This window comes from Callorhinus ursinus, unplaced genomic scaffold, assembly GCF_003265705.2.
Source record: "Callorhinus ursinus isolate GAN/ISIS: 27379988/994484 unplaced genomic scaffold, GSC_fseal_2.0 scaffold13, whole genome shotgun sequence".
Taxonomy (NCBI): Eukaryota; Metazoa; Chordata; class Mammalia; order Carnivora; family Otariidae; genus Callorhinus; species Callorhinus ursinus.
In genome coordinates this window covers 21,319,819-21,333,301 of record NW_027397075.1, presented here as the reverse complement: position 1 = coordinate 21,333,301, position 13,483 = coordinate 21,319,819, and the positions used below count along the sequence as shown (strand labels likewise).

The 13,483-nt window shown below is 40.5% G+C and overlaps 1 protein-coding gene across 1 annotated transcript in view; it reads left to right on the top strand.

The window, feature by feature from the left end:
* The window catches only part of CATSPERE (catsper channel auxiliary subunit epsilon), a 163,190-nt gene that overhangs the window by 125,392 nt on the left and 24,315 nt on the right, over window positions 1-13,483 (top strand). The window contains exons 13-17 of the mRNA XM_025878056.2: window positions 1,836-1,911; window positions 5,076-5,128; window positions 7,369-7,419; window positions 7,830-7,863; window positions 7,932-8,011. Of these exons, the coding sequence (XP_025733841.1) occupies window positions 1,836-1,911; window positions 5,076-5,128; window positions 7,369-7,419; window positions 7,830-7,863; window positions 7,932-8,011 (294 nt within the window). The remainder of the gene's footprint in view (window positions 1-1,835; window positions 1,912-5,075; window positions 5,129-7,368; window positions 7,420-7,829; window positions 7,864-7,931; window positions 8,012-13,483) is intronic.

Sequence of the window (13,483 nt, the reverse complement as noted above, 5' to 3'; positions counted from 1 at the left end):
GAGGAAATAACCGACCTGGAATTGTGTCTTGAGGCATTCTATGGCTGTCATTATGTCCTGACTCGATAGATTTTTCTGGAAAAATAGCACTGTTTTTCTAGGAAAAAGTCCATTTTCCTTAGTCTGCTGCTCCTCCGAGTGAGTTTGAACACCCGCTCTATGCCAAGCACTTTGTAGGTGCTCAAAACACATGGTGAACAAGTAAGATGAAGTTCTGCCATCATGGGACATATCTCTAGTGAGAGAAGACAAAGAACAAGTAATCAAATAAATGAGCAAGATAATTTCAAGTAGTTATAAGTGCAGTTAAGAAAATAAAACAGGAGGGCACCTGAGTAGCTCAGTTGGTTGAGCATCCAACTCTTGATCTCAGCTCAGGTCATGGGATCGAGCCCCATGTTGGGCTCCACACTCAGCAGGGAGTCTGCTTGAGATTCTCTCTGTCTCTCTCTCTGCCCCTCCCCTGGCTCTCTTTCTCTCTTTAAAATAAACAAATCTTAAAAAAAAAAAGAAAGAAAGAAAATACAACAGAATGAAGTGGTAGAGAGTGACCAGGAAGGGGAGAGAGAAAAGACCACTCTGGAGACTGTAGTCAAGGGAGGCTCAATTCACACCTCACCCCCTCACCCACCAACTTTTCTCTGGATGCTTCTAATGTTGTGGGTTCCTTGGGGGTATTTTTAGTTTTGTGGATATTTACTCAGAATTGTATTGTGCTGTCGAATACATACCAAATTGTCCAGGATACTTCAGGTCAGTCCAAGACTTGAGAAAAAAATACCAAAAGCTTTGAAATCAGCTGTAGTAGGGGAAAAGAAAAACCTTCTTAGAAGAAACATTGTATAGAAAATTGTAGATGCAATATTTACTCGAGTGTCCTTCATAGATCTAGACTATATTACTGTATTTGTCAAATCAAAGATTCCATCACACTGGAAAACAAACCATAATCGGCATAATTGTAAGGTGCTTCCTGGTTTTAAGGGTGTTAAATGAGAAAAAATATGTATCTTAGAATTGATGAAATATATGGTACAGTGATTTAAAAATATAAAATGTGCTATTTGTATCCTCGCTTATTATATTTTATACCTAATATATGACAAATAAATAAATATTAAAATGTGACAAATATTGGAAGAAAAAGAACATTTGTTTGTGGTTAGTTTGTTTTTCCCCAGTTTTTTCAAAAAGGAAAAACCTTAGCAGGACGGAGTATCAATAAAACTTTCAAAAGTTTTTCCGCGATTTTTGACCCCTCCCATTTTGTCTGAGCAGAAAACGATTCTTATGCACTTCAGAACCTAGAAATTTGATCTCACTTTTGCTCCCAGTCGGACCATATAGTATTGCAGCATAACGTGGCTCAGAAAACTAATCTCATAACTTACGCTTTATCATTCCAAAAGTGTCATCAATAGGAGGAAAAGATCCGTAGAGGCTAGAGAAAGAACAAACAGAGCACCTGTGGCCTTCTAAGATCATTAGAAAGCAGGACCTGATGTTAGAGATGCTAAGGGACTGAGGGTGTTAATGAAAGGGGGCGGGGGTAGGCGGTGGAAATGATAGATGCTCACTTCTGTTTCCCATTGGGCCGACCCTACACTAGCCCGCCATGAGGTGAGGGTGACTTCAGGGAGTGACCACAGGGCGCCGCTGCCTTAGCAGAAGCAGCAGGCAGTCACCCCCACCTCCCCCTCCCAGGCCTCTAGAATTCCTCCTGGGGTCCCGTCACCCCGTGTCCATGGGACTTTCCATGGGCTCTATGGGAAGGCGGGCTCCGTGCCTGCCTCCCTTGTGATTCTGTAACCACCTGCGTGTGCCGTTTCTCCTAGAGACCAGAACACGGGCCTTCGGCTTGTGCAGGTTCGGCCTAGTGAATATGCAAGAGCATGTCCAATAGCCCAAAAGGTAAGTGACAGAGGTGGATCAACACCTTTACTTCAGTTTAGCCACAGGCGGTGGGTAGGATAATCCTCACAAGCAATAGCATTCCCTTCATCCTGGGCGGGGTGTGTCATGTCTCACGGGGGGGGGGGGGGGGCGTACTATTTCACTTTGGAGACAGACCACGGTTCCATCTTCCTGGCGTTTACCATCGAAAGTGAGGTGTAGAAACGCATACAAAAATGGAAAATAATTTTGGAGATAAAACTATAAGGGAAAACTTAAATGAATGGGAACTCAAGTGGGATATGGTTTGTCAGAGAAGACGGCCAGTTAGGTCTACATTTATCATTTCTTCATTCACAAAAAATTAAAATCTAAAATTTATTGTGTACCTACTGTGTTCTTTAGCTTCAGTCTGCGTGCTAGGTAACGGGGAGTTACAAAGATGAAAAGACCGGCTCTTCCCTAGGGGCAAACAAAAGCTACTCTAAGGGAATATGAGATGCACAGTCATCAGAGAGCCCAGAAGAGCGGGCACTTTTGACTGGAGAGGGGCAGGGTGAGGCAAAAAATGTTGAAGAGTAAGTGGAAGGTGAGCAGGCTGATAGAAAGGGAATTCCAGGAAGCCGTGCCTACAAAAGCACATCGGGCGATACAGCAGCGGGGGGTCCAGGTAACTGAACACAGATCCGTCAGGCCACCACCTCTCCTGAGTCTGTTCTACCCTGAGGGATGCCTCCTCGCTTTATTCCTTCTCAGCCTAACTAACAATCAATAAGCATACATTGAGCGCCTACTATATACCAGGCGTAACACAGCAAGGAATGCCTACAAGAAGAATTCAAAGGTACACGATATGCAGTCCCTGCCCTTCGGGACCCCAGCACAAGGAGCCTGTTCCTACCAGGACAAGCTTCCATGAATTTGGAGGGAGCCCTGAGCTGAGGCAGGTGTGAGCCGAGCTTGAGCGCTGCCGACACACACCCTGCTTTCCCGGGAAACTGCCTGCGGGTGCTCACCAGCCCCTCCCCTCTGTCTGCCCACCGCGCGGCCCACCCAGCCTCATCCGCCCAGGAAGCAAGAAACAGCAACGTAGCCAGTTCTTCCCCAGCCTCCCGCCTGGGCTCTCCATCTTCAGCTGTTTGTTCCGTACAGAAGCCTTCCAGAAGCACCTTGCTTTCCTAATCAATAGATGTGTTAGGGACCCCATCCACTGTATTCTTCCCAGCCCCGGTATTACAAAAGCAGGTTAATCGAACCTGCGCTCCAATGGGAGCTCTGCCACCCGCTGGCCAGGGCAAGCTACTAAACACTGAGTCTCGGGGGCCTCAACCCTAAAAGGGAAATGTAACTTCTATCTCACGGTATTTATCTGCTCTGTTGAGAGTATTAAATGAGATCATTAAAGTGCCCAGCACAGTGCCTGTCACAAAGTAACTAATACTACAGGTTCGTTCCTTCTCTTCCTTGCTTGGCACACCCCAAGACACGGGCAGGTCACACCTGGCCACCCTCTGTGTCGGGAGCCGGTAGTTTGTATGGTCGGCAGTGAAGCCACCCCAGTGAGCCAGTCCCCCAGAAAGCCTTAGTAATTCCTTCCAGCATGAATTTTCCCAGGGAGAGATGACTACACCCTAACACATTATTTACCAACATTTCTGTGTTGAGGACCTTTAGAATTCCTGTCTCAGTTCAATTGTTTTGTCCACTTAGGGGGAATGTGCTGTGTCTGACCCTGGGCTAAGTGAAGAGCCTGCCTGCCCTGTCTCCGCATTTCAGAGAATAATATTAAATAAAGAAGACCAGAATGCACTCATTGTTTTCATTTGGGCTGTATGTCAGAATTTCTCTAATTAGGTATCCAGTCCTGAGTACACTGTCAGCCCTATCACAGTGGGTAACCTAGAAAACAGCCTGATTCACGCTTCCCATACTCTCTACCCACGCTTCTGTTCGAGATCTACCTGCAGGTCAACTCAGATTTTTAATACTAAGCGTGGTTGTTGATTTTTGTCAACTGGGTGCCAGAAGAGAAGGGATCAAGTGATGGTGAGTCTTGACTGAAAGATTTGAGGACCTCAGTCAACCAAGGGTGTCATATGGATAGTTTAGTAAAAATAAAGGGCAGGCCCACACTTCTGAACACATCTGATGGGAAAACAAAGATCTGGGGCACCCGGGTGGCTTAGTTGGTTGAGCGACTGCCTTCAGCTCAGGTCATGATCCCGGGGTCCTGGGATCGAGCCCCGCATTGGGCTCCCTGCTCAGCCAGGAACCTGCTTCTCCCTCTCCCACTCCCCCTGCTTGTGTTCTCTCTCTCTCTCTCTGTCAAATAAATAAATAAAATCTTTAAAAACAAACAAAGATCTGATGATGACGGACACCCAAGGACTGTGGGTAGAGTTGCTGACAGAACAAACCAGGTCCTGGGACCGAGATCAGGTGGTTCAGGCAGTAAAATGCCTGAACGCCTGCTGTGGAGCATGCCTTTCCATGAAGGCGGAAAGGTCTGGGTTTAGCAGGTATAACTCTTTAAATCCATCAAGCTTGTCTGGACATGGTTCCCTACCCCACCCTCCTGATCCCCACATCCTTCTTCGGGGTAGGGAGTATTAGAGTTTTTTTCAGATTCACCTTGTGGAGAAATGCAACGTACAGGACATTTTTAAGACTGAAAGCAAGTGTCTAGATCCCACTTAGGAAGCCTGGGGGTGTCTACCCCTGTAGGGTAGACAGCAGTAAGTAAATGTCCTGGACCAGGTGGAAATAGAAATAGGCATCCTAGTCAGGGAAGAACCAGGTCTCTGGTCAAATGAATAGCAAGATACATTACAGAAACCCTCCAGCTGCCCCCGAGTCAGGTGCAGGCTGGAAGAACACAGTCGATGATGATGGTGGTAGACGTGCTGCTGAAAGATGAGATTGGGTTAGTTCTCTGAGATACTGATGTCAAAAAGCAGAGAACTAGCCTTTGGGCCTTGTGAGCAGTAATGGCAACAGGAAGCAAAGACAGAAAAAATGTGATCAGAAAGAAGGTGTAAAACAGCACAGAAAAGTATAACAAAACCCTACATTTAAAGGGTTATTATTTCAAATCTAAAATGTAATCACTTTTCGCTGTAGTAACATTTTAGCTCATGGGAATCAGAACCACACACCTCACCACTTAAATTGCTTCATTTTAGGTATTCCAAATAGCTGTTGGCTGTGATTCTACCAAATACATTGCTGTTAAAGGGCAAGTATATTTGCATTTGACCTGTCTTACTCTTTACGTTTTCAAACAAATGGTGAACTACATGGTAAATACCGGTGGTACTATTAGCCTAATGACTGACATGTTCAAGATGAAATTCGAAAATTGAACTGACACTGGCGTCTAGAAACTGAATTGACAGTTTGTCCAAACCCGATTTGTTTGAACTTTCTGCCAAGTCAAACCTTACCTCTGAATCATACTAACAGGTAAAAAAGGAGTAACCTCTTTCCCTGTTGCCTACATTTTTCTCCGCCTTCCCTTTTAATCATCCTGTTTCTATCCATCACCATTTTCTCTCTGAGCTCTTCAGGCTAGCCCTCATTCCCAGAGAAACAAGAGGGAGAAACATGTCTACTTTCCATCCTACTCAAACCAGTTATAATGTCATTTCCATCAGAGAATTGCTTACATCCACATCAGAGAAACCTGCATCATTCCCCGTGGGAAATGTTTTTAGAGCAAACCTCACAGAACCCAGAGAACCCCAAGGTGTGATTTTATTGCTCGTGCTGTGGTCGCAGTGAAGCACACTGGATTTTGTCATCCACTGGCCACAGCTGGCTCTCTCCTATATTGGGGAGAATCCAGGTCAGCATGCACAATCCATTCAGTGGAGATGAAGTGCCTACTCGAGACAGCAATGTACCACAGCTCCTCTCCTGTGGTTAGGAGTAGGGATGAGTGGGAGAGTAGTGACTCTTATCCGAGACTATTTATGGAATGACTTGTTCTCATCCAAAACAAATGTCTACTCACCTGCCATTCTAATGATCTTTTGAGTACGGAATTGTAATAATCAGTTGCTGGATTGACAATCAAGTTTTCCCATTTCAGTGAGCAAGAAATTTGCATTTCCACAACTCCTTTTCCAGGACACACAAAGGCTAACTGATTTATACAGTGCATGGCATCTGCTTCTGGAATGGTCTGTGGGTCAGTACTGGCATCACTGGGCGTTTATTGGAAATGCAGGATTTCGAGCCTTGTCCCATAGCTGCTGAACAGAACCACTATTTTAACTAAGTTATCAGGAGATTAGGAAGAGCATTAAAATTTGAGAATAACTGCTCTAAGCAACATTACCAAAATCAGTTGCCAGTACCACCACATGCAGTACCGCTGTGTGCAGATTTCAGTCTATTTCTGGGAGGGTCTATATTGCAATCGTCAAGGCTGGTTGTTCATCAGACCTACCTGGAGAGCACGTTTGAAAAACACATATTTTAGAAACTTACTCCAGGCCCCTTAATCAATGACCCACTGTTCTGGAACCCTAAAAATGGCCCTAATATCTTGCATTCAGGTTGTGGTGGGCCTGAGGTTTTCACAGTCATGAAAGGAGGCCCATGGGGTCCAAGGTACCTGTGACAGGAGAGATGTTCATGATGGAGGGCATCTCATGGGGTCTATTTTGGGCTTCAGGGTGGGAAATGGTCTAGACTTCCAGTATCTTTCTAAACACAGTGGTGACCAAGGTTCCTTCTGAGTTACACTGGAAGCAGCCAGCAAAAATGGTCAAATGAATAATTTAACTTATTGAAAACTTTATCATTTTATAGACCATGATAGCCTTATGTTTGCATGAACACTAACCAGAAATTATGTGCCACCTTAAAGTAGCTCCTTACCTGCACAACTGAGTCTCCAGTAGCAATTAGAAATCTGTGTTTTTTACAACAATTATGAGGAATAAAATAGCCCAAAGAAATTTATCTTGATTTTGATAAATTTTCATTGAATTTTTCACATGTATCAGATATAGATAAATCAGTATGTTTCGAATTCTGATGTCCTCAGAAACATTTATTTTTAAAAATAGAAATGCTAGGGCCATTGTGCACCTGGGTGTCTCTGTTGGTTAAGTCTCCAACTCTTGATTTTTGCTCAGGTCATGATCTCAGGGTGGTGAGATCGAGCCCTGCATGGGGCTCTCTGCTGAGCATGGAGCCTGCTTGAGAATCTCCCTCTCCCTCTGCTCCTACCCCCACTCTTGTGAGTGTGCTCTCTCTCTCTCTCTCTAAAATAAATAAATAAAATCTTTAAAAAAAAAAAAAAAACGAGATGCTGGGGCCACACATTAACCCCAGGATTCTAATTCAGTAAGTGATGATTCCGTGATACTCTCAAGTTTGAGAATCACTGGGTTAAATGATTAAATGTTTGTGCAAGTGTATAAGGAATGATGATATTACAACTTCATCATGTTTTATTTTTTGTAGATTTAATAAAAAAGACTGTCTTCAGCATGATTTCTTTTACGTTATTGAAAAGTAAGAAATATTTTTAACATAAGCACTGTTTTATATTAATTATTAGTACCAATAATTTAGAATCAGCTAGTATTTATTCCTATTAACATAGGATAACTTTTCTAATATATACATTCATTGTTACAAATTTACCTCTAGGTGCTGCTTTTGCTGCATCTCACAAATTTTGATAAGTTGTGTTTTCATTTTCATTTAATTCAAAATCTTTAAATTTCTCTTAAGATTTCTTCTTTGATGCATGTATTATTTAGAAGTGTGTATTTAATCTCCACACAATTGGGGAGTATTTTGTAATTATGTTTATTTGTTTAATTTTTGTGATACCTCCTTACTGAACAAAGTAATGGCTTTAATTTTTAAGTTTGAAAAGAGGAAAGAAAAATAAATAATGAAAAATGTCTTTTTTACAGGTCATACCTGAGGAATCAACCATCTAAAAACTTGGTAAGAAAACTATAATTTTATCAACCAGCCAAATATAGAAAATAACTAAAGCATTTTTCCTTTTCTAGAGAGTAAAATATGATTCGAAAAAATATGGCTGCCCATTGAGACTTGATTTCGGAGAAAAGTTTCACCCTTTGGTTCAGTTGTAAGTATATTCTCACTAAAATTTTTAACTTACTTTGAAAGTTTCAAAATGAAAGTAAGAAAACAAGGCTAATTAATCATGCACTTAATATAATAAGTATTTCTGAGTACCTGTTATATACATCTCCAAGTTTTCAGTACTAGTTTATACAAAGTTGGACTACCCATGGTGCCTGCATGTTGAGGGAGGTTATAATTTCACTGCTGACACATAGCAGATAAGAGAACTGAGGCTTTCACTGATATGAGGAATTCTTAATCTCAGGAAACAAACTGAGGGTTGTTGGAGGGGTGGGGGGTGGGAGGGATGAGGTGGCTGGGTGATAGACCCTGGGGAGGGTATGTGCTATGGCGAGTGCTGTGAATTGTGCAAGACTGTTGAATCACAGACCTGTACCACTGAAACAAATAATGCAATATATGTTAAGAAAAAACAAAGAAGAAGAAGATAGCAGAAGGGGAAGAATGAAGGGGGGGAAATCAGAGGGGAAGACCAACCATGAGAGATGATGGACTCTGAAAAACAAACTGAGGGTGCTAGAGGGGAGGGGGTGGGGGGATGTGTTAGCCTGGTGATGGGTATTACAGAGGGCACGTTCTGCATGGAGCGCTGGGTGTTATGCACAAACAATGAATCGTGGAACACTACATCCAAAACTAACGATGTAATGTATGGTGATTAACATAACAATAAAAAATCAAAAACAAAAAACAAAAAAAAGAGAACTGAGGCTCTTCTCAGGGATGCAGGTGATCTCTTCACCCTTGCTTTAATCTCTCTAATCTCTAATCTCTAAGCTCCTACCAGCACCCCTGCCTGTTTGATAGGAACTGCCTTCCCCAGGTGACATAGGACTTTTCTTTCCATGGGCCAACAATAACTGAAAGCTTGTAAGGAAAGAAACTAGATTATTAATAAGGATGGTACATGGGGAAGTTTTCAAAATGTTATCTCTAACTTAATTCTTACAAACAGTATTTGATAATAATAGGAATAAAATGATCTGAGGAAGGCTTTTCCAAGTAATTTTCTATTACTTTGCTTGCATCTTTGATTTTATTCTTGATTTATGATTATAAAAGTTACACAGTTTATTACAAAATTTAAAATATAGAAAAATATGAGACAAATGACCCATTTTCCAAAATTTTTTTGCTATTATAAACAAAATGATGGTAAATATCCACTTACGTACATGTTTGGATACTAGTCTAGATATGCCATTAGGAAAAATTACTGAAAGGAAAATTCCTATGTGTAAAACATCAAAATTTTAGTCAAGGCTTCCAGTTTTGGGGGGAACTTCTGAGATCTCTCAGGGTGGGTAGGTGAGGCATAAGGATTCAGGTGCTCCCAATTTAGTTTTGCTATGGGAGCTTTCTCTGTTGGGACCCAGAAGGTCTCTGCCATCATGTCCTGCCTACCACTCCTCACCCATGGCAGTTCGAAGATTCTGTGCTGTGCCCTCTGCATCATTGTCCTACAGTCCCTCTGTCTGGGTCCTCTGGACTACCAGGCTAATCTGCTGTCTTCTTAAGTTCTGATCTCCCTCTAGATATCTAATGATGCCATTACTTTTCCTGGTAACCCTAAACACTCCTTCCCCCACTGAGGCCTCATTTTTTTTCTTCGTTTTGTTTTGTTCTAAGTTTTTATTTTAATTCCAGTGAGCTAACATACAGTCTTACATTAGCTTCAGGTGTACAATATAGTAATTCAATAGTTCCATACATCATGCTCTGCTCCTCACGACAGGTGCACTCCTTAATCCCCCATCACCTATTTCACACATCCCCCCACCCGCCTCCCCTCTCATAACCATCAGATGGTACTCTATATTTAAAAGACTGTTTCTTGATTTATCTCTCTCTTTCTATCTCTCTCTCCTTTTTTCCTCTTTGCTCTTTTGTTTTGTTTCTCAAATTCCACATGTGAGTGAAATCATATGGCATTTGTCTTTCTCTGACCGACTTTTTTCCCTTAGCATTGTACTCTCTAGCTCCATCCATGTCATTGCAAATGGCAAGATTTCATTCTTTTTTACAGTTGAATAATAATATTCTATTATACAAATATAATGGAATATTATACACACACACACACACACACCACATCTTTATCCATTCATCAATCAATGAACACTTGGGTGGCTTTCCATATCTTGGCTATTGTAAATGCTGCTGCTATAAACATAGGGGTGCCCATATCCCTATGAATTAATGTAAATACTCAGTGGTGAAATTGCTGGATTGTAAGGTACTTCTATTTTTAAATTTTTGAGGAAAACCCATACTCTTTTCCACAGTGGCTGCACCAGTTTGCATTCCCACCAACCATGAACAAGGGTTCCTTTTTCTCCACATCCTCACCAACACCTGTTGTTTCTTGTGTTGTTGATTTTAGCCATTCTGACAGTCATGAGGTGATATCTCATTGTAGTTTTGATTTGCATTTCCCTGATAAGTGATGATGAGCATCTTTTCATGTGTCTGTTGGCCATCTGTATGTCTTCTTTGGAAAAATGTCTATTCATGTCTACCGCCCATTTCTTAACTGGATTATTTGTTTTTTGGGTGTTGAGTTTGATAAGTTCTTTATATATTTTGGATACTAGCCCTTTATCAGATATATCATTTGCAAATATCTTCTCCCATTCCATAGGTTGCCTTTTAGCTTTGTTCATTGTTTCCTTCACTGTGTAGAAGCTTTTTATTTTGATGTAGTCCGATGGTTTATTTTTGCTTTTGTTTCCCTTGCCTCAGGAGGCATAGCTAGAAAAATGTTGCTACAGCCCATGTCAGAGACATTACTGACTGTGCTCTCTTCTAGGATTTTATGGTTTCATGTTTCACATTTAGGTCTTTAATCCACTTTGAATTTATTTTTGTGCATGGTGTAAGAAAGTGGTCCAATTTCATTTTTTTGCATGTAGCTGGCCAGTTTTCTTAACACCCATTGAATGTTCTTTCCTGCTTTGCCAAAGATTAATTGACCATATAATTGTGAGTTTATTTCTGTTTATTTTCTATTCTGTTCTATTGATCTATGTGTCTATTTTTGTGCCAGTCCATACTGTTTTGATTACTACAGCTTTGTAATATAACTTGAAGCCCACCAACTTTGCTTTTCTCTTTCAAGATTACTTTGGCTATTTGGGGTCTTTTGTGGGTCCATACAAATTTTAGGACTGTTTGTTCTAGTTCTGTGAAAAATGCTGTTGGTATTTTGATAGGGATTACTTTAAATCTGTTGATTTCTCTGGGTAGTATAGACATTTTCACAATATTTGTTCTTCCAATCCATGAGCATGGAATATCTTTCCATTTCTTTCTGTCATCTTCAATTTCTTTCATCAGCGTTTTATAGTTTTCAGAGTACAGATCTTTCACCTCTTTGGTTAGGTTTATTCTTAGGTATCTTATTATACTGGGTGCAATTGTAAATGATTGTTGTCTTAATTTTTCTTTCTGTTGATTCATTATTGGTGTATAGAAATGCAACAGATTTCTGTACGTTGATTCTGTATCCTGTGACTTGACTGAATTCGTGTATCAGTTTTAGCAGTTTTTTGGTGGAGTCTTTCAAGTTTTCTACATGGTGTATCATGTCATCTGCAAATAGTGAAAGTTTTACTTCTTCCTTACTGATTTGGATGCCTTTTATGTCTTTTTGTTTTCTGATTGCTGTGGCTTCCAATACTATGTGGAATAAAAGTGGTGAGAGTGTACATCCTTGTTTTGTTCCTGACCTTAGGACAAAAGTTCTCAGTTCTTCCCTATTAAGGATGATGTCAGCTGTGGGTTTCTCCTATATGGCCTTTATTATGTTGAGGTATGTTCCCTCTAAACTCACTTTGTTGAGGGTTTTTATCATGAATGGATGTTGGACTTTGTCAAATGTTTTTGTGTATCTCTTGAAATGATCATATGGTTCTTATCCTTTCTCTTATTGAGGTGATGTATCACATTGATTAATTTGTGAATATTGAACCAGACTTGCAACCCTGGAATAAATCCCACTTGATCATGGTGAACGATTTCTTTAATGTATTGTTGAATTTGGTTTGCTAGTATTTTGTTGATTTTTGCATCTGTGTTCATCAAGGATATTGGCCTGTAGTTCTCTTTCTTGGTGGTGTCTTTATCTGGTTTTGGTATCAGGGTAATGCTGGCCTTATAGAATGAATTTGGAAGTTTTCCTTCCTTTTCAGTTTTTTGAAATAGTTTGAGAAGAATAGATATTAAGTCTTTAAATATTTGGTAGAATTCACTTGTGTAACCATGTGTTCCTGGACTTTTGCTCTTGGGGAATTTTTTGAGTACTGACTCAATTTCTTTACTGGTTATCAGGCTGTTCATATTTTCTATTTCCTCCTGTTTCAGTTTTGGTAGGTATATGTTTCTAAGCATTTGTCCATTTATTCTAGGTTGTTCAATTCACTGGCATTTTAGTTTTTCATAATATTCTCTTATAATTGTATTCCTCTGGTGTTGGTTGTTATTTCTCCTCTTTCTTTTGTGATTTTGTTTGAGTCCTTTCTCTTTCTCTCTCTCAATCTCTCTCTCTCCCTTTTCTTTTGATAATTCTAGCTAGAGGTTTATCAATTTTGTTGATCTTTTCAAAGAATCAGCTCCTGTTTTCATTGATCTCTTCTGTTGGTTTTTTTTTTATTCATTTATTCATTTCTTCACTTATTTCTGCTCTAATCTTTATTATTTCCTTCCTTCTACTGGTTTTAGGTTTTGTTTGTTGTTCTTTTTCTAGCTCCTTTAGGTGTAAGATTAGGTTATTTGCAATTCTTCTTGCTTCTTGAGGTAGACCTGCATTGCTATAATCTTCCGTCTTAGAACTGCTTTTGCTAGGGGTGCCTGGGTGGCTCAGTTGTTAAGTGTCTGCCTTCGGCTTAGGTCATGATCCCAGGGTCCTGGGATTGAGCCCCGCATCAGGCTCTCTGCTCCGTGGGGAGTCTGCTTCTCCCTCTCCCACTCCCCCTGCTTGTGTTCCCTCTCTCGTTGTGTCTCTCTCTGTCAAATAAATAAATAAAACCTTAAAAAAAAAAAAGAACTGCTTTTGCTGCCTCCTAAAGGTTTTGGGTTGTTGTGTTTTCGTTTCTTTTCCATGTACTTTTTTATCTCTTCTTTGATTTCCTGTTTGACCCATTCATTGTTTAATAACATGTTATTTAACCTCCATGTACTTGTGCTCTTCTCAGATTTTTTTTCTTGCAGTTGACCTCTAGTTTCATAGCCTAGTGGTCAGAAAAGGTGCATGGTATGATTTCAATCTAATTGAATTTTTTGAGGTTTGTTTTGTGGGCTAATATGTGATCTATTCTGGAGAATGTCCCATGTGCACTTGAAAAGAATGTGTATTCTGCTATTTTAGGATGGGATGTCCTCAATATATCTGTTAAGTCCATCTGACCCAATGTACCATTCAAAGCCATTGTTTCCTTGTTGATTTTCTGTTTAC